We start from the raw sequence: 22,006 nt of genomic DNA, 5'->3' as shown, positions 1-22,006 counted from the left end.
TTAATCCTGCACTCATGCATGGCAAAAACCTGACAAGTGCAACAAGATATATGGATAAAGGGAAGCAGACAGTTTCAAACGAATTCTTTAAAAAGTAAGTGTTCTCAGCATGCCCAAGGTTTCAATCAGGGCCAGCCCCAGCACCAAATTGCACCAGCACTAGACACAAGGGTGGCCTTGACACAGTCTGGACAATGCCTTCCCTACCACCAATCGTTTTTCCTTCTCCTCCCTGTCTGTTCTCTCATCTTTTTTTTTTTAATATTCTTCGCCACCACAACATTTACTGCCTGCCCTTCACCAAGAGGTCCCAGAGTGGGTTACAACAACCTTAAAATATAGCATTCAAAACAATTTAAAACAACCTAAAATCACAAAATAGGGTGGATCCTAAAAATATACGTCTCGGGTGTCAATGGCCAGGGTAAACAGGTGTGTCTTCAGCATTTGCCAAAAATAGTACAGTGAAGTTGCCAGACATGTCGCAGTGGGGCGGTAGGTCCACAACTTAGGGGCTGCCACAGAGAATGCCCTCTCCCAGGCCAACCCCCCCAAAGCTTCTGAGGGTGGCAGAACTACCAAAAGGACCCCCCTGCTGATCTCAACACCAAAAAGGCTCTGTAGGGAAGGACGCAGACTTTCAGATATCTGGGTCTGAAGATGTTTAGGGCTTTAAACACTAACATGGGCATGTTAAATTGGGCCCGGAAACAAACTGGCAACCAATGCAGTTGTTTTAAAACAGGAGTTATAGGAGTTCTAAAGGGAACCTAGTCAGTAATCTTGCTGCTGCATTTTGGACCAGCTGAAGTTTCTGAGTAATCTTCAAGGGCAGCACCATGTAGAGTGCATTGCAGTAATCCAGCTGGAGGTTACCAGAGTATGGAGTACTGTGGCCAAATCATCTCTGTCCAAAAGGGGCTGAAGCTGGCGAACCAGAGAGAACTGAAAAAAGGCACTCATAGCCACTGAGGTCACCTGAGCGTCCAGTGACAATGTTGGATCCAGGAATACCCCCAAGCTGCTCCTTTCAGGGGAGTGCAACCCCATCCAGAATAGGCTATCTCCCTACCTTAGAAACATAATACCTCTGTCTTTTCAGGATTCAGCCTCAATTTGTTGGCTCACATCCAGCTCACCTCTGCCTCCAAGCACCGGTCTCGCACCTCAGCTGCCTTTCCTGATTCAGATGGAACAACGAGACAGAGTTGGGTGTCGTCCATATATTGATTACACCTGACTCCAAATCTCCTGATGACAGCTCCCAGCGGCTTTATATGGATGTGAAATAACATGGGGGACAAGACGTAACCCTGCAGAACACCACAGGACACCTCCCATGGTGTCAAACAGTAGCCTCCCATAACTACTTTTTGGAAGCAGCCCTGGAGATATGAGCAGAACCACTGAAGCACCATGTCCCCAAACCCCACCTCCCTGAGATGCTCCAAAGGATACCATGGTCAACAGTATCAAAAGCCACTGAGAGATCAAGGAGAACAATCAAGGTCATACTCCCCCTATCTCTTTCCTGACAGATGTCATCAGCCAGGGTGATCAAGGCAGTTTCAGTGCCATGGCCAGGCCTGAAGCCCAACTGGAATAGATCCAAGTAATCAGTTTCCTCCAAACATGCTTGGAGCTGGACCACTACCACTTTCTCTAGTACTTTGCCCCAAAAGGGGGTATTTGCCACTAGGTAATAGTTGTTTACCACTTCTGGGTCCAGGGAGGTAATCTTAAGAAGGGGAAGAGAACCACCATCTCCTTCAAGGCAGATGGTACCTCCCCTCCTCCAGTGAAGCATTAATCACTCCCTGGACCCAGTAACAGCAGAGCTGGGAGCTGGGCTCTGAGAAAAAGATCAAGGGGTCCTTCTGCTCAGAGCCAGACATTCTAGGTGAGGTGGCCAGGCACTGCTGCAGCAGTTTGAAAGACTTTTTTAAACTTAGGTGTTTTTGAAGGCAGTGACTGGGCAACAGGTTGTGCCAGTGACAGGCCCTTGTGAGCCCCGAGGACCGCAGCCAGCGCCTGACCTGGCTGACTGCTGGCCCTGGCCCTGGCGTCAATTAATGTGATTCACAGGTTCATCCCCTTGCTGGGGCTCCATGACAGCAATCTAGTAACCCAGCAGTCTAAGATGAGGAGCGCAAGAGAACAGGGATAGATAAAGCGGATTCTATTTTCAGGTACAGTCCTTCAGGGTGTTCTTGGCAAGATAGTCTATTAGGATTTTTAAGGCACTGAATTATTATTTTCTTTTCTTTTTTTCATTAATTTTTTTATTCAAAGTTTCAAAAAACAAAACAAAACAAAAACAAATTAATAACTAATACAATAAAAAAAAATGTTGACTTCCGATTTGTCGCAGATCAGTTATAGGTCTATAATATATAACAAACCTGTCTCTTAATATATTACAAAATCACTTTCCTCCAGTAGTTATCTTAATTAATCATCAAATCTCATTAACATCACTTTATTCTTTCCGCAAAAAGTCAAAGAGAGGTTTCCAGTACTTGAGAAATATATCCATTGATTTTTCTCCAAATAAACATGTCAATTAATCCATCTCATCAAGTCTGCTAGGTCCAGTAATTTCAATAGCCATTCTTCCATTATCAGTGTTAATTCCATCTTCCATCTTCCATCCTTGCATCCATAATAATCTTGCTGTCATAGTCATAGTCATATAATAAGAGTCTGATGGGAATTTCCTTCCTCACAAATATTTCCTTGCCATCAATTCTGAATGTGTTACTGAAATGTTGTTGTAAAGTCATATCTCTGTTCCTCTTTTTTACAAAATGCACTAGCACATCTCTTGAGAGTTTTTCCATTGTCACATATCTGTAATTAATTCTATAAATTTTCTCTATTTCAAGCTCCATCACATCATTCCAGTCCAGAAATTTTTTCGAAACATTGATAGCTTTATCTCTGATATCTTCATCAATTTCTTCAGGGACAACGCTGAATTCCAAACAGTAATCTTTATCTCTAAGGTCCATAAACTCCAAATCTTTTTCCAGTTCCACATTTGATATATCTGTTCCAATCTCCAGGACTTGCATCTTCCCTTTAATTTTTCTTTCTTCTTCTATTGCTTGTCTAGTTATATGTTTGATCTCATCAACCTCCTCTCTCATAAAATCCCCTATTTCTTTCAGCTCCTGCTTCATTTTGCCAAATTCAATTTTCATCTCTTGTTTGCCATGTCTAAGTTCTTGTTTCGTTATTTCAATCTCATCCATTATTTTCTGAAACATATTTACTTCCAGGGTCTCAGCCACTTTCTTAATTGTCATTTTTAAAACCAAGAAGAAGAAAAAACCCCTTCAATTGCCAATATAGCACTATTCCCAAGCAAAGAGCAATTTATTTCTTTTTCCAGCAACAAAGGAGTTAATATTCCAAACCTGATGACATCATAATGTAGACAGCACAAACTGCCTTATCTCTTATGTGTCCAAGAATGCAAAACAAATTTAGTTCACAGCATCCAAATAGTTAGTGGCATAAAGAACAAGCAGATTCGTCAAAATGAAGTAGACCAGAAAAAATAGTCCCAGACATATAATACTCAAAAGTTCATATAAATCAAAATTTTTCTCCTCAGATTAGATATCTCTCATCCGTTTGTATCTTTATAATTCTCAATTCCAGGCCAGCTTTTTGCAATAAAAACAAAGATAAGCTATTTCGATTTCCTTCCGCCTTAATTCCGTGTATAAAAGAGAAAAGTTATAACTCACTCAGGGATTCTTTACTGCTGATTCTTTTAACAAATCTCTTTTAGTGCAACAATTTAAGCCAAATGATAAGGATAGAAAGAAGAATGCTTGCCTGTTAAAATCTGTTTTTCTTTGAAGAAAAGAAAAACGTCTTGCTTAATTAGTTTGAGCTTGCTTGAAATTCCTTGGCTCTGTCCGACGTTGCTGGCTGGTCCTTCGTTCATAGGCAGTCCTAATGAATTCAAGTTCCCCAACAAACACAACGAAGCTTGTGGATGATCTCTTCGTTTCTCCCTTGCCTGGGAGAAAGTTTTTACCAGTCAAAAAAAACCTTTTGACTGGTTTTAAAACTGAAAAAGCTTCCTCTGAGACGAGAGCTCGTCTCAGAGGCAGGCACAAGCGAAGCAATCCTTCCTGGAAGTCGAATTATTATTTTCTTGAGGAGGGTAAATCTTCAAACTAGTTGAAAATGCAACAGATTGGCAAATGAGATTCAGTGTAATTCCTGCACTGAGCAGGGGGGGGTTTGGCCTTACAGGCTCCTTCCGACTCTACTATCCTCTGACATATATTAGGATAAAAGTTCCTGTTACCACATAGGCACTGTCTGAGGCTAAATTGGGTCACCAAAGAAAGATATCTTTGGGTTGTTAACTGAAAGTTCACTCAAAATATCAACCTAACCATAGAGGCATTGGGGGGAGGGAAAGTAATTTCAATGTTTGACATTATGAGGGGAAATCACTAAAAATAAAAGCAAGTAATTATAAATGCCTCCTCACAGCTCTACAGCAGAGACATGTTCAGAACACTGTATGGTTCTAAAGCTAGTCATCAAGCAAAAGAAGATAAAGAAAAGTCCAATTAAAACATTTAAAGGGATGGAACAGTTTTCCTCTGAGGGAAGATTTAAGAGCTTTAAGCTTTTTAGTTTAGCCTAGAGACAACTAAGGGGGAAGGATATTATCGAGTCTATAAAATTAGAATGAAGAGGGCACAATTTGCACTCTCTCTCAGGCTCAATTTAAACTTGATGGCAGGCAAATTAAAATTGCTGACCCATGTAGCATTCTGCATAGCCACCAGGTGGTTTGGATCCTCAGTTTCCAGCTTGTTAAAACACAGGGGAAGTCATGTGCTTTAAAAGTATGATGTGTACACAGCCATTGCCATCTGAGTGCAGGAATCTCAGGGCAACTGAAGAGATACCTTGGGCAAAAAGTGTCTGAACAAGTAACAACAGGACTTTTACCTTTTTTTTAAGTATGTACAGGCCCCAAGAAGTAAAAAAGTAAATTGTATACGTAAAGCACTCTCCCTGAGCATCTGCGCTCTAAATTGCTTTCCCCCCCTTTCTTTTTTCTAGACGTTTCTCAGATAACTAGCTTAACATTATGGTTGGGCGAGAGGACTCTCAAACCAAACTCTTTGGTTTGAATTAACCAATCTGGAATAGAAATGTTGACTTCTTTAGCAAACCTAACCTCTTACATTTGAGGATAGTTTATGCATCCAGAGACTAAATAATTTGCCTTGTGGGCAGGATAGAAGATGATAGAATTGGCAAATGCGTTGGACAGGATAATTGTACACTAGCAAGAGCAGGAAGAGAAATGGCCAAGGAAGAGGCTTTCCTTGTTGAATTAAATACCATTCTGAGTGCCTTACAGTGCAAACCTCTACTCTGAAGTAAGCCTCACTGAGTTCGGTGGGCCTTATTTCCATGTGTTTATAGGATTGCAGCTTCAACACAAGAAGAGCCTGCTGGATCAAGGCAGTGACCCATCTAGTCCAGCATCCTCTTCTCCCAGTGGCCAACCAGATGCCCATGGGAAGCATGGACGCAGGACCTGAGCACAAGCGCACTCTCCCCTTCTGTGGTTTCCAGCAACTGGTATTTGGAAGCATACCACCTCTAACTGTGGAGGCAGTGCATAGCAATCATGGCTAGTACCACTGATAGCCTGATCTTCCATGAATTTGTCTAATCCTCTTCAGTTTGTCTGCAATATACATAGGGCACAGCTCCACAATAACAATGCTCATTGTAAACAATATATACTGTGTCCCTTAACCCTCATCTGGTGGAAAAAGCCAGCATTGTAAGTGCTTTCCACACAGGCATTTGTGCATATTTATTTCTGAGCACTGCCTAACTGTGCCTGAAAAGATTTTCTCCCTGCCTTCTAATCTGGCCCATGACCATCCAGCCATATGAAGCAGCCATAGCTCAGTGGTTGAGCACATGATTTGCATGCAAAATCAACCCCTGGCTAGGAAAGGTTCCCCTCTGAAAGACTGAAAAGACGCTGCCAGCCACTGCTGGCAATACAGAGCTACATGGGCAAATGGTCTGACCTGGTATAAGGCAGCTTACAATGTTCTTATTGCCGCTCCTACATCTCTGCTGCAAAAGCTCCTGCTGGGTGGAATTCCTGAAAGCCAGAAGTCCAGGAGCAAAACTGGTAATGACAAACAGTAAGGACAGCAAAGCAATAGATGGCTCATTGAACTGTGTGAGCACAGCAAAAGCTCATTACTTTTTTTTTTAAGTGTTAAAAATGAAAATTTAAAAACCATTTCTTTCACAAGTGGTGGCTTCCATAAGAAACCAATATGTTATACAACATTAGAAGTGACTAATGAGAACTGTGAAATCTGTGATTACTTTAAAGAGACCACTGCACTGCCCTTTACGAAGATGCCCCAAAGATCAAGCCTTCCTTCAAGCCAAATCATACAAACGTTTTGAAGACCATTTTCATTTACAACCCAACTGGGGGCTGGAAAAATGTGATTTATTTCTTCCCTCCAGACTAGCAGCCATTAAAACCTCATTTCATACAAAGTATTCTGTCGGAGCAACTTCTCTTTTTACGACGACATCTGCTTTTTTGCTCTACTGAAATGATTTTAAATTTTCTCAAACACACTCCAAGAGGAAATGTAAAATTATTTTCAAAAATGTGTGCAGTGCTACATTTTAGGGGCCATCTACAATACTCTTGATGCATATCAGATCCCTTTCAACTTGCTTCCCAAAGCCAGGAGTTCCCATCATTAGAATCTATTGCATCCTCTTGTGGATAAGGAATTGGTTAAGAAGCAGAAAGCAGAGAGTAGGAATAAATGGACAGTTCTCCCAATGGAGGGCTATAGAAAGTGGAGTCCCTCAAGGATCGATATTGGGACCTGTACTTTTCAACTTGTTCATTAATGACCTAGAATTAGGAGTGAGCAGTGAAGTGGCCAAGTTTGCTGACGACACTAAATTGTTCAGGGTTGTTAAAACAAAAAGGGATTGCGAAGAGCTCCAAAAAGACCTCTCCAAACTGAGTGAATGGGCGGAAAAATGGCAAATGCAATTCAATATAAACAAGTGTAAAATTATGCATATTGGAGCAAAAAATCTGAATTTCACATATACGCTCATGGGGTCTGAACTGGCGGTGACCGACCAGGAGAGAGACCTCGGGGTTGTAGTGGACAGCACGATGAAAATGTCGACCCAGTGTGCGGCAGCTGTGAAAAAGGCAAATTCCATGCTAGCAATAATTAGGAAAGGTATTGAAAATAAAACAGCCGATATCATAATGCCGTTGTATAAATCTATGGTGCGGCCGCATTTGGAATACTGGGTACAGTTCTGGTCGCCTCATCTCAAAAAGGATATTATAGAGTTGGAAAAGGTTCAGAAGAGGGCAACCAGAATGATCAAGGGGATGGAGCGACTCCCTTACGAGGAAAGGTTGCAGCATTTAGGGCTTTTTAGTTTAGAGAAAAGGCGGGTCAGAGGAGACATGATAGAAGTGTATAAAATTATGCATGGCATTGAGAAAGTGGATAGAGAAAAGTTCTTCTCCCTCTCTCATAATACTAGAACTCGTGGACATTCAAAGAAGCTGAATGTTGGAAGATTCAGGACAGACAAAAGGAAGTACTTCTTTACTCAGCGCATAGTTAAACTATGGAATTTGCTCCCACAAGATGCAGTAATGGCCACCAGCTTGGATGGCTTTAAAAGAAGATTAGACAAATTCATGGAGGACAGGGCTATCAATGGCTACTAGCCATGATGGCTGTGTTGTGCCACCCTAGTCAGAGGCAGCATGCTTCTGAAAACCAGTTGCCGGAAGCCTCAGGAGGGGAGAGTGTTCTTGTACTCGGGTCCTGCTTGCGGGCTTCCCCCAGGCACCTGGTTGGCCACTGTGAGAACAGGATGCTGGACTAGATGGGCCACTGGCCTGATCCAGCAGGCTCTTCTTATGTTCTTATGTTCTTATCAAACACAAAAAGCATTAGCAGCAAGGACAAGAAAAGCATCCAAAGGCTTATGTGGCTTAGGCAATGAGTCAGAAGCATCCCATACTGAGCAACAGCGGGGCCAAGGAATGGGAAGGGAATAGGCGGTGGCAGAAGAGAAAGCTTTAAGTAAAAATCTGGCATGGCTTTGTAAACAAGCAAGTTTCTGCCCTTACAAGTAAGCTGTAGGAAATGTTTCAATCAGTTGGGAGAGACTATTTGCATTAAAAGGCTCCTGCTAATGTGAATAGAGCATAAGAGGGGGATTCAGATGCTCTCCCTACATTCTGAAAGAGCTCTTGAAGAGCCCTGGTGTGGTGTAGTCGTTAGAGATGGATGAAGACCTTAGGCCGTCAGAGTTAATTTATTTATTATTTGATTTGTATCCCGACCTTCCTCCCGGCAGGAGCCCAGAATTCAAACTCTCACTAAGCCATGAAGCTTGCTTGATGACCTTGAGCCAGTCGCTGTTTTTCAGGCTAACCTACCTCACAGGGTTGTTGTGAGAATAAAAAGGAGAGAACCATGTGTACCAACTTGAGCTCCTTGGGGGAAAGGTGGGATATAAGTGAAATGAACAAACAAATAAAAATGTAAAGGGGCTTGCAGGGGCACATAGGCTAGCCCCCCCCCAACACACCCAGCCAGGGTCATCCTTGCACAGAGGAGTTCTAGGTGCATCCACTGGTGTGCACATACAGCCCTGTCATACACCAAACAAATGTGTGGATGGCAAGACCTGGGCAGCAGGGGGGCTAGCTCATGCGGCCCCCTGAACCCCTCTCACACAACCTTAAGGGGGATGTTGTTTGAATCACCACCACCACCACCACCACCACCATCATCACAGCTAGTCTGAAGCAAGGTAACAACACACGGTTGTATACTGCTGTATATTGCTCACATAATATGAAAAGCACTGCGGAACTCAATAAGGAACATTGAGGCTTTGATAGTTTGCTGCCTATACAATCTATACAACACAGAGGGTCATAAACACACATAAATGGAACAGCAACGGAAAGTTTCTTCTCTCTGAGCTGTGTTCATGCACACATGCACCCTGGAGCAGTTAGGAAAGAACTGTAAGTGAGATATCAAAGACATTTTTACTCAAGTTAAGATGGAGGCAGTGATTCACCAAACCTTTGTATTCATGTACTTCTCGATTGCAGTATTCTTGCTTCAACAACAGCTCCAATCACCTATTATGCTATTAATAACTTGTGGTCAAAACCTTCACCGGGTTTTATAAAGGTGTATTGTTTAACTCAGGTGTCTGGGGCTGAATGCAGCCCTGTGGGCCTCTCTACCCCACCTGTGCCCCACCCTCTCCCCTGGCTCAGCTCTACAATCACCGGCTCAGCTCTACAATCCTCCTAGAGTGCTTTCGTTCCTGTGAACTGTGATGATGCCTCTTCCTTATCTGGATGGAGAAGTGTGGGTAAGCAGAAACCTCAGACTTCATGTGGCTAGAATTTAGCCAACTTCACAAATGAAATATCTGTTGCTCTCCCCCTGCTTTTGCATCTGGCTCTGCCTACCATTTGTATGTGGCCCCCAGAAGGTTCTCCGTGAAATAATGTGACTCTCAGGCTGAAGAAAGTCCCCCTGCCCCGGTTTAAATGTTTGTTTTGTTTCAAAATCTTCAACAAAATTCATCATTCTCTTTCTATTAAAGCATATAGAGTCTCTGAAACAAGTTAATGATCTAAATTTTATTCTCCTCTTGACCTTGGCCCAGTCACTGCCTCCCAGCCTCAGAGGCAGGCAATGGTAAACCTCCTCTGAATACCGCTTACCATGAAAACCCTATTCATAGGGTCGCCATAAGTCAGAATCGACTTGAAGGCAGTCCATTTCCATTTCCTCTACCACGGAGACATCCAGAGTGCCCCCAGCATTAGCTCTTCACCAAATATGGAAGAGAGAAAGACTCAAGAGGAAAAATTCCTTTTATGCAGGCCCCCCAAAGGTCCTCAAGTTTTACAGCAACATGTCACATAGATAAAAATACCTCAGTCATGACTAAGTGTGCAGATTCCTATGCCGCATCCATACAAATGTTTTCACTAGTTCTAAATAGTCTAACACTGAATCACCTACACTGAAAGGAAAGAGAGGACATGTTTCTCATATATGATATTGTATATTTATACATACATACTGCATGTGGAATTATCCAAGTAAGCTTCTTGGGAGGTATAATCTTTCTAAAGATCATGAAATTGAAGTACCACCTAGTTTTTCCACACATAGTGATCAGCCAAAAGTTTCACAGGCCCCTTCTGGAAAATTCTACTCTCAGAAGCACAGTCAGACTTCATATAACCTTCCCAAGGCCAGTGATTCAAGTGGACTCAGAACTGAAATACCCTAAACCGATGGTTCCCAGTTTTATTTTTTCACACAGACTTGAAAATTGCTGAAGGTCTTGGTGGACCATTTAATGCTTTTTCTGCCTGTTGTAGCAATTGTAATAAGCTGTGCTAGATGCTGTATAATTTTTAATGGTAGTTTTATCTACACACCTGACTGAAGCTCATGGACCACAGTTTGGGAACCCTTACCTTAAACGTTAGACTAACCACAACTTCCATCTATCCTGACCTACTGGATAAGCTCAAGTAGACTTGGAGTCTACCAAAGTCAATTGACTGGACAGAATAGTGATAGTTACATAAGACTGCAGTGATATGAACCTTCATGGAAGCCATCTAAACTTCAGGGAATTTGGATTTTTGGATCATGAATATTCAGCTGTAGACAGAATTTCTTGCTTGTAAAAGCTCAAAGTGGTCCACCTTCGTGAACTAACCTCACCAGTCTATGAGAGTCACCAGCACGTGAGTGTCATGGAAATAATACTACACTGGAAAGTGGGGGGGGGAGAGGAGGAGGAGAAGAAAATAGGGAGAGCTGAGAAGGGAATGACATTCCATTAGAATGTAACTGATCTCCAGTAAACAAGAAGGTACATACATAGTTTATTGGCGAAAAACAAAAGTTACTCCTCACTGAGACGGCAAAATTTGTATCTGGGCTATACCACTTCAAACTGCAGAAGTATGTGTATGTGTGGGGTGTGTGTGTTCCACATAAATAAATGCTCCTTCAGACAAAATATTTCCTCCACACAGTAAACTAGCATGTCATGGAGAAAGGCTGCTGTCTAGCCTTGCCCTTGACATGCTTACATTTTAGTAAGCCAATCTAAAAACCAGTTTCAACCAGGTTAAACATTTTGGGACAGATTCTGCACTATATTTCCAAAAAACATAGCACAAGAGGGTTGTTTTGGTTGTGTGTTTTTTGGTAGACTATGCAGCAGCCCTGATCTTTGGGTTAAAACAGGGATGTGGGACCTGTGGCCCTCCAGATGTTGTTGAACACCAGCTGACACCAGCTCCCATCAGCCTCAGCTAGCATGGTCAGTTGTCAAGGATGATTGGAGATGTAGTCCAGCAGCATTCAGAGGGCCATAGGTTTCCCAACACTAGGTTAAAGAAAGAGGTTTTTCCCAAAGGAGTTTCACAGGAAAAACTGAAGCACCAAACAGGGGTGAATTTCTAAGTGATTACATTACCTGCTGTTTGACAGACGTTCCACAGTAGGCATGCAAAACAGCAGCACCTATATGTATTACTAGAGTACTGGGAACTATGGGAGGAATCCACTGGTGCCCCTGCACTCATGGAAGGGCTTTTGAGCCAGTGGGGGAGTCAGCTAACAGAAGAAGAGGGGAAACAATTTTTGCCAACTCCCCTTTCCCTCTGCAGCCCACCCCGCAAACATGGTTCCCCAATTCTCTGGAGTTGATTTTTGGGGACACTAGGGGCAGGAGAATCAGCAAAAGTTGCCTCTTGCCCCCTTCCATCAGTGGTCACTTCTGCTGGATCAAATGCCTTTCAGATTCCATTCACCACTTCCTGTGTTAAACAATATTACAACAGGTACCATACCAAAAACATACAGTAATCATTGAATTCTGGAATGATTATTGGAGGACATATAGAAGGACACTTCATTTACAGTATAAAGACAAATTCTGAAAGCAGCTAGAAAACGGCCCTGGGAGCAAAACTGTCCATACAGCCACCTCAGTGGAAGCCACTTTAGCCAGATAGCCAATTAATGGACTCCCATGCATTGCTCCTCAAAAAGATCAGCAGGTACTCTCATGGGAACAGTTGTTCAAAATATGAAAGGATTCACAGTGTGTGCAAAGGAGATTTTACTGGGAAGAAAAAAAGCAAATAAGGATAAAATCCCTTGGTCTTTTAAAGCTACAGCTGTGTTGATTCCACAGTCGTAACCCAGCAGTCCGTTGCCAGCTGCTCCATTCTGACAGCCTGCGCCAGAATTCCTCTCTGATCGCTTTACGCTGGCAGCCCACCCCCTATACTGCCCAAGTTGACTGATGGTGGCTAGATTATTGTAGTACAGAGGAACTATTTAAATTGTTAACATTTGTATCCCGTCTTTCTACCAACGCCACTAAACTGGCACAAAGAGGCACCAAATTATCATCAACTTACCATCTTCGATAACGATTTTGATGAGGCGAATAGAACCGTTCCGGGCCTTGGCAAAAAAATCCTTTAATTCTGTCGTGGCTAAAAGAATTAGAAACATATTGATCAGGATATGAAAAGGGCAACCCAAACTTTATTCCACTCTTCAACACAACGGCGGGAATAAGAAAAAGGAGAAAGAACTTGTACAATGAAAAAAGGGGGGGGCAGATTTCACTTGCTCTGATCGACTGTGTGGCGAAGTATTAATTCTCACAGAAGTTTCAGAGTTAAATACTGGCTGGGAGGGAGCCCATGTGATCCAGAGAACTTGATACTTGGCTTGGGTGAACATAATATCCCAAATTTAGCAGATAGTTTGGCTTGCAACGGCAGGGTGGGCTCAGGTGACAGTTTATTAAATATACAGCGTATCCTGATGTATAGACAGGGCAGAGGGAGCGGAGCCTGCTGGGAAGGAGGGTGACAATGGGCAGCAGCAACACTGTTTTTGCTCTTGTGGTGACTATGTTTTGCTTTAGATGCCCCATCCAGAAGCATGGGACCTCCCACCAGTGCACTGCCAGGGAAACAGACAGACATTTATAGTAATCGGAACTGGAGCTGCTCTGGCATTTGCCCTCTGTTTGTCCCAAGTCGACCCTTCAAGGATAATCTACAATGAACCCGAGAGAACGGCAGCCAGCTAAACTCTCTGTGAGGCTGCAGATGCTGCCAAATGAAAACCGGTTGGGTTGTGTGTTACCACCACCAACAATGTCACCTTTATGTACGACAGTAAGGATTTGAGTTGCTTTGGTTGAATATGATGTCATACCACCAAATGCTTTCATCCCATTCACCAAACATGGGCACACAATTCTAGGTGAGCTAGCAAGTAGGAATTACATTTTACAGACACCATCCATTTCACTGCGAGAACAATTGATAGTAATAGGTTAACTAGCTTGTGGGAAGTAAAGGCTCAGACGCATAATTAAGTTCACTGTGTAATTAGAATAATTGAAGTAATAAACAAATCAGCCCTAGAGAACACCGGATTCTCAGATCTGTGTCAGTCTGGCTTCTCAGCTGAGGATGACATTGACCCAGCGCAGACAAAGGCCACTTTCTCATGTAACAACAAGCCAAACCATGGATTAGCCCAAAGGCTTCCAAGAACAGGATCACACCCACTTCACTCCTTCCCAGGCCTTTTAGCACACTGCAGTGCAACAGCTAAACCTAGATTTGGTTTAGGGAGTCATCCAAACTGGGGATTGAGGTTAAGATCCCTCCTCCTTAACCATGATCTGTAGTCAAGGTTTGTCCTTGGCTACAGGTCGTGGTTAAGGAAAAAATACTTTACAACGATTCTCTGTTTGGATGACACCTTAAGCCAAACTCTGGCTTAGCTGCCATCCTGTCCTGAGTTAAAAAGGAAGGAGCACAGCAGGCACAGCTCCTCTTCGGGCACCAACAAGGTCACAGTAAGGTGGAGTGGGCAGTTTCCGGCCTGCAGGCAAATCAGGACCTGCTAGGGGGTCCAATTTGGCCCATGAGGTCATTTCCCCCAATGACTACTTACATCACCTGAGGAGTGGGAGGACAGTGTGTAATTCTGCATTGGCTGTGCGATCCTGTTCCCAGCAAGGAACAGAATCGCACAGCCAAGGCAGCAGGATTTAATCCCCATTTATCAGCTGAGCAGGGATTAAAGCTCTATGGAAAGCATCCTTTGAAGCAGCTCATGAGAGAGATTGAGTTACTTGAAGGAGGTTTTGCAAAGGCTTTAAGACAGTTCCTGCACTCCAGTTTGCTCAAATGGGAGCACAGGCCAGTCTTAAAGCATTTTGCAAGTCTTCCCTGCTCTTCCTTTAAATCCCCAATTTTGGAAACTTAAAAGGGAAGCACAAGGGATTTTGACAGGTGGGCAGTGCAGCCCTCCCATCAGTCATGTGATGTCATAATGGTGTCATGTGATTGACAAATGGGTGGTCCTGCTCACCTGTCAGATTTGGCCCGTGAGGCAGATCCTAATAAGGATCTGGCCCATGGAGCCTAAAAGGTTCTACATCTCTGCAATAAGCCATACTGTGACACAAAAACCAGGCCATAATGCTGGTTCTCTGCTAACTATGATTTGCAAATCAGGAACCAGCTTTAGGAACTCATGCACTATACTTTTCAGCATGAATTGCCCCTTCCTTCCCTTGTCAACCTTATCTGTGGTTTAGTGTTATACCTGCACCAATCTTTGCTAAAGACCACCAGAACTTTTTTTTATAATGTTTTTATTGGTAGAACAGAATACAAAACAAGAATAACTTATACAACAATGAGAGAAAATAGTGCAGTTGACAATAGGAGTTATTGTACCTATAATGCTCTAGGGAGATAAGCATATATTAAACGGTTATTGTCCTGAATTGTTTTCCAGATAATTATCCTAATGTGGACCGCCAAATCTGATCATGCGAGGTTGGAGGCTTGCAAGCCCATCACTTTGACTAACAAAAACAATAAAGCTATACCATTGTTCATAGAACTTGTCTGCATCTGTTCCTTGTCTCATTGCTTTTGAACTATGTGTTAAGTTTTTCCATAAGTGCTAATTTCCATATTTCCTGATACCATTTATGAATCATATGTGGGTCAAGTGTTTTCCAGGAAGCAGCTATCACTAGTCGTGCTGCTATAAGAAGAAAGTTTGTCAAAGTTTTGTGTATGATTTTCTTGTTGGCTTCATCAGCTATAAGTAGCACAGCCAGAGATGGGTCTAAATGAAGGGATTGATTGGTAATCTTGTTGATTTCATTAAATACTTTCTCCCAAAAGGGAACAATCAGCACGCAAGACCACCACATATGATAAAATGTACCTCGCTCCCCACACCCTCTCCAACACAAAGGGGAGAGCTTGTTATTGATTCCATGTAGGGTGTGGGGAGTGAGGTACCATCTGAAAATCAACTTCAGTGCATTTTCACAGATCCTAGAAAAAACAGATTTGAAAAGGGTTCTAGTCCAAATACCATTCCAGTCAGATTCACTGATGTTTTAACTTAGGTGTTTGTCCCAAGGGGCTTTATGGTTTATAGAGGAACCTACTGTTGTCTCTAGTAATATGCCATATATTTTTGATAACGCCCCCTTGCCATTTCCCCAAGGTTGAGCAAAGAAAAATTCAAAGGGGGTTAGGGGTCTTGTCACTTGCTGGATGATAATTGGCATTGTGATGAAATGGTGAAGTTGGTGAAGTTGAAACCAGGATGTTTTAATTTCCTTGAGCTGAGATTTTAGTTGGTCAGGCATTTTGGGATGGCTACCTATGTAAAAGTCTCTAATGCGGTAAAGATCCGCCTTTTCCCAATCTTTGAACTGCTGAAATTTATTCCTTTCATAAAACGTGGGATGATTGAGAACAGGGGTCAAAGGCGAAATCGGAGGGGTTAATTTTGAATGCCAAATTATTAAATTATTTTTCAAAAATTGGTTAGTTATAGCATCTAATTTTTTCTTCATATGAATCACAAATGGGAGACCTCTGGATTCTTGTAAAGAAGTGCCTACTCTTTCCATTTCAGTCCAAGATTTGTTTGTAGACTCCTGCAGTAGAGGTATTGTGCTTTTTAGGTGAGATGCATCATGATAAAGTTGCAGGTTAGGTATGCCCAGACCTCCTTTCTTGGAGGACCTGTAAAGAGTATTTTTGATTAATCTGGGCTTTTTACCTTGGTGAATAAATTTGTTAATAATTTGTTGCCAAATTGTTAATTTGTTTTTAGGAATCAGTATTGGAATGGATTGAAATACAAAGTTTAATTTAGGTAAAACAGACATTTTTATTGCCATAATCCAGCCCAGCCATGATAAGGACAATTGGGACCATTCTTTTAGCACACGTATGATTTCCTTAATTATGGGAGTAAAATTTAATTGTGTTAATTTGGATAGATTTTTCAGGATCACCACTCCAAGATATTTGAATGACTTGGAGCATATCTTCAGTCTGGAGATTTCTTGTAATTTTTGGGTCAATTCTGGAGGCATATTAAAGCATAAGAGTTCTGATTTTTGAAAATTAATCTCAAGACCTGCCACTTTCCCGTAGGTCTGGATTTCTTTCATTAGTGCTGGAATTGCTTCCTCTGGGTTAGACAACATCAGAGCTATGTCATCGGCAAAAAGATTGAGCAAGTGGGTCTGACCATTCACTGGAACCCCTTTTATTAGAGGGTTGTGTCTTATTGCATTCGCAAGAGATTCAAGTGCAAAGGCAAATAAAAAGGCGAAAGAGGGCAACCTTGTTTTGTACCTTTGTTTACGTAAAAGTGTTTGGAATCCCTACCATTTACCCTGATGCAAGCAGAAGTGCCCTTATATAGCGATCTCAAAACCTGAAGGAAAATAGGACCAAACTTCATGTGTTCTAGTATAGTAAATAAGAAATTCCACTCCACTTTGATGAAGGCCTTGGTGGCATCTAATGACACCAAGGCCATTTGATTTTTCCTAAGGTTAGTGTGGAAGATTGCGTTCAGTTTCCAGTGGACCGGGTCAGTTAATGAGCAGAAGTGAATGAATCCAGCTTGGTCACGGTGAATATAATTTGGGGCTAAGTTGGCTAAACGGTCTGCGAGGATATTAGTGAACAGTTTAACATCTATATTTATATCAGTCTGTAAGACTCGACTGATTCCTCATCTTTGACTGGTTTAGGCAGAACAGTAATACATGTGGTTTTCCAAGAATTCGAGATTTGGTCACCCCTTTGAATATCACCAGATCTTTTTCTTAACCAGGATTAGATTATGGTTTGCAAAAGCTGGTTAAGAGGAAATCTCATGAGCATGTGTATTCTTCTTGCTGTCATGATTTTCAAACCAAGGTATATTTTTGCACCAGTATTTTTTACCATGTTTGGTGGTCTTCACTTCAAAAACAGCAAGGTGGAATTGAAACCTGTTGATCCTATTGGCTTTTTCAGGAGTTAATGACAACCCTAGCAGCTGTTTTGGGGAATGCTTTTGAAAATCCGGCCCTGGTCTTGCAGCCTCCCATAAATACATGATACCTGGTTTTAATTGGCAACTGAAGCTAAATTCAAACAAAACTGAAGTGAGGATAATTTGCAGGCTCTGACCTAGTAAGTTTTGGGGGATCATGTCTCATTGATGGAGTTAGTTCACTCTTAGATTGCTCCGGTCATACCCTATCCTGGCTGAATCTCCCAATTAGAGCAGCAGCTGGGAGAGGCTGCAAACCCTTGATTCTGATTTAGCAGCCTACCATTCACACAATACAAAACAGACACACACAGGGCACTAAATATGTGGGCCAATCTTAGAGACTACTTGGGGCTGCAATTCTGGAAGAATGTCTCTTCATGAGAATAGCTCAACAAGAACCTATTGCCTCAGTGCTCCAGGATCTAAATCCAACTCTCAAATACCTCCTGGGTATTAATGTAAGACACTTATAGAATAATAGAATAGTAGAGTTGGAAGGGGCCTATAAGGCCATCAAGTCCAACCCCCTGCTCAATGCAGGAATCCAAATCAAAGCATTCCTGTCAGATGGCTGTCCAGCTGCCTCTTGAATGCCTCCAGTGTCGGAGAGCCCACTACCTCTCCAGGTAATTGATTCCATTGTTGTATGGCTCTAACAGTTAGGAAGTTTTTCCTGATGTCCAGTTGAAATCTGGCTTCCTGCCACTTGAGCCCATTATTCCGTGTCCTGCACTGGGACGATCGAGAAGAGATCCCAGCCCTCCTCTATAACTCATGGGAAACTAACATGGCAACCACCATATGTCATTGGACTACAACTCCCATCAGTCCCGACCAGCATGGCCAACAGCAGAGATGTTGGAAGCTATAGCCCTACAATATATGGAAGGCACCAGGTTGGCTACCCCTGCTCCAACTGGCTTATCCTAAATCCCTAGCTGATGGTCTGTATTTATGAACCCTTGCTGATCTTACAGGCCATGTGATGCACCCCAAGACAATTTTCCTTAAGTATTTCATATGCAATTTGTAACATGAATTTTGTCTACATGGAAACACAAAGCAGCAAAGTAATCCAATATACACTTTTACCAATGTAGATCATACACTGGTCATACAGACTGACGTAAAGAAAAGCCTGTGTAAGCCTCACATGTGAAAATGCCTTAAAAGGCACTGTTGTTGCTTGCTCAACTTCTGGACTTCCTCTTTCTGGCTATATGCATGAACAAACACAGGGGTGGGGGGGGAGAGAGAAGTGCTGGCTCACCCAAGTCAAATATTTTTTCTGCAAAGGCTGGGAACATCACCTTTCAAGCAATTCCTTCTTCATCTATCTCCCATTGCTTTTAAAGATTCTGTCCCTCTCTCCTATTTGTTTTCAGGACACAGAATGTATCATTTCACAGCACCCTATAACACTATAGTAGCATAGAATCCCCCCCCCAAAATGACTGCTACATGCAGCAATTTAAAATATTTGCCCTACAAACAAATGTCAAACATAGTACCTGGGGCTATACTATTAGGAGCAAAGTAATTGATTTCTCTAGTATGTTTTGTAGATTTGTACACTCAGATGTCCATTTCTAAGAAAAATATTGCCTAGTCTGCAAGACATCAAGCACAGCTTTAAAGAAGGATTAATTATTTGGTTCTTACTAGTTCCAAGCTTCCCAGTGTTGTGTTACCAATGCTCATTACAAGCATCCTTTTTAATCTGGAGAATTTTAAGCAGACTTAGTAACAGAGAACCTTAGCAGGAAAGGCTTAACACACAATGCCATCTGTAAAGGTGGAGAGTGAATGCTCCATCGATATCCAGTTTAGTTGGTTTACAAAAGGCAGCCATGACAATTTCACTTATTAGTAAATAGCAGCTTTGAAAGGCTGCAGGAGCATCACTCAGCGCTGCTCAGGTTCATCAACTCGAACCACCAACAGAGGCTGTATCTGTTCCACTTTGTTCTGCATTCATATCACAGGACATCAAACCCCTCGGTTTTAGCAAAAATGTGACACAAGGAAAATTATTTGCTTCCAAAACCCTGACTTTGCAAACAGTTTAAACGTTGTTGTAGGAAGCAGGTCAGAAAAGAAAGGGGTACTTGTAAGTGGAAACAAAGATGAATAAAGGTCTCAGAACAGCGAGCAGGCAGCTATATTTATTTCATTTATTTAGAATACTTATATCCTGATTTAATAGCCCCTACAGCAGGGGTAGCTAATGTGGTGCCCTCTGGATTATTAGTTGCTTTTTCCAAAAGGTGTACTCAATGTGACTACAACTTGTTGGACTACAACTCCATCATCCCTGACCATTGGCAATGCTGGCTGGGGCTGATGGGGGTTGCACAACATCTGGATGGCACTCCACATTGGCTATAGCTAATATTCTCCAAGAGGCTTACAAAAGAGTCTCACAATAAAAATCACATTCAGTCTACTATCAGGAACCAAAAATAACCATACGGTGCCAGATGGCATTTCCTGGCCTCATTTTTGGTATTCCCTGGTGCTGCTCTTCAGCTTCTGCCTAGTAGGCAACAGCCCCACTGAAATTTTCCAAGTCAAGGGAGTGGGGTGGAGCAGCTGAAACTCGCTTGTCTCACGATGGAGGAGAGTCTTCTTTTGCTAGAGAAGAATGGGAAGACCCATAGAGCAATGCAACCCCCTAATTATATGAAGAGACACAGCTCAGTGGAAGAGCATCTGCATTGTAAGCAGAAGGTTCCAAGTTCAATCCCAACATCTCCAGACAGGGCTGGGAACGTCCCCTGCCTGAAACCTCAAACAGCCATTGCCAACTGGTGGAGACAATACTGATTTTATACAAAGCAACTTCCTATGTTTCCACTGTTGTTGGAGAAGGGTTGAAGCTCTGTAGCAGAGCATCTGCTGTGCGTGTAGAAGGTCCCAGGTTCAATCCCTGGGGTAGGCTATCCTGGGTGGTGCTGGGAGAGAACCCTGCCTGATACCTTGGAGTGCAGGCAAGACTGAGTGAAATGGCCCAATGGTCGGACTCAGTATAAGGCCGCTTCCTATGCTCCCCAGCTGTTTGGTTTCTGCACTTTCTCCTGGCTTTGCCTACAGGTTTACAAACCATTTCCCCCACAATGACGAGGGGACTGTTTTTACTTAAATCTGCATTTTTAATGAAAGTCAAGATGTCAAAAGTTGCACTTGTGTGTTTCTGTACAGATTACATGTGAAATAAGGGAGGAGAAGACTGTTAAAATGTCGGCATTGACAAATCCACTTGCTATCTCACCATGAGCAAGTCTTGGTCCCATGGCGAAAAAGAGCGGTTGCCAGTAAGCATCCTCTATCCCCTTGAGCCCTCATTTTGCTGTGGTATGAAGACGGTAGGTAGCACCAACAATCGTCCCGGCCGCCACTTTCTATCTTATCCCAAAGTGAATGCATGTAAAAGAAGCACCCACGTTCCACCTTCTCCAGACTTCTGAGTTTGCACTGAGGTTCCAATAAGGCAGCCTTTCCCAACCAGTGTGCCTCCAGATGTTGTTGGACCACAACTCCCATCAGCCTCAGCCAGCATTGCCAATGGTCAGGAAAGATGGGAATTGTGGTCCAACAACATCTGGAGGCACACGGGTTGGGAAAGGCTGCGATAAGGTAAGCAGTCTCTTCTGCTGTTTCTTGCCTCAAGACGACTTAGGAAGGCAAAGGGTTGATGGCACGCACGTGCTGAGGCAGCCTAGTAAGCTAAGCTAGTATCTGTAAATCCCTGTCGCAATATCATAGGAATATAGGAGACCCGTTGCCAGGAAGCTTCCTGGGTTGTCGATGGGCCACAAGTGGTATGCAAAGCATGTGCTCCACCACAGAGCCACTTTCCTTCCTCACATGGGAAGATATCAATGGGACATGTCAACTTAACAGGGTCAATGGCCTGTCCTGCCCCATGTCCTTCCAGCAAAAATGACCTAACAGGACCAACGAGGTATTCCATTCCATTGCCATCTCTCCCTTCCAACCTTTAGCACAGGAGTGGGGAACCGGTGGCTCTCCAGATGTTTCTGGACTATTGCTCCCATCTTCTCTGACCACTGGCCATACTGTCCGAGGCTGACGGGAGTTGAAGTCCCACAACATCTGGAGGGCCACAGGCTCCTCACCACTGCATCAGCAGTTTAAAGTCAGGAATATGCATATTGTTTTGCAATTTTTTTTAAAAAAAAATCAAAACTCTGCTGCCATCACCCAGCACTGAACTCATAAATGTATTGAAATTAAACGCATGTACATATCTTAATATGTTTGTAGAAGGTCTTCTATTTCTGCTAGTCATGGGTTGGGGCAAAGAACTGCTCTAAAGTCAGCAGCCTACCCAGAGTACCAGGAAACCCAGACTATCTGCACAGCTGCAAGCTATTGCTTCTTCCTTTTCTCTGCTAGTGCCAGCACCTCTTCGGAAGTTAAAA

At 42.8% G+C, this 22,006-nt stretch overlaps 1 protein-coding gene across 2 annotated transcripts in view; it reads right to left on the bottom strand.

The window, feature by feature from the left end:
• TWF2 (twinfilin actin binding protein 2) overlaps window positions 1-22,006 on the bottom strand; it is an 80,362-nt gene that overhangs the window by 39,649 nt on the left and 18,707 nt on the right. The window contains exon 2 of one of the 2 annotated variants that reach the window (XM_061617957.1): window positions 12,575-12,652. The exons of the other annotated variant lie outside the window; for it this stretch is intronic. Coding sequence (XP_061473941.1) covers window positions 12,575-12,652 — 78 coding nt within the window. The remainder of the gene's footprint in view (window positions 1-12,574; window positions 12,653-22,006) is intronic. 2 annotated transcript variants of the gene reach the window in all.

Source organism: Rhineura floridana, chromosome 3, assembly GCF_030035675.1.
Source record: "Rhineura floridana isolate rRhiFlo1 chromosome 3, rRhiFlo1.hap2, whole genome shotgun sequence".
Lineage (NCBI taxonomy): Eukaryota > Metazoa > Chordata > Lepidosauria > Squamata > Rhineuridae > Rhineura > Rhineura floridana.
Note: the sequence above shows the minus strand (reverse complement) of the source record. Positions and strands in the feature narration are given on the sequence as shown.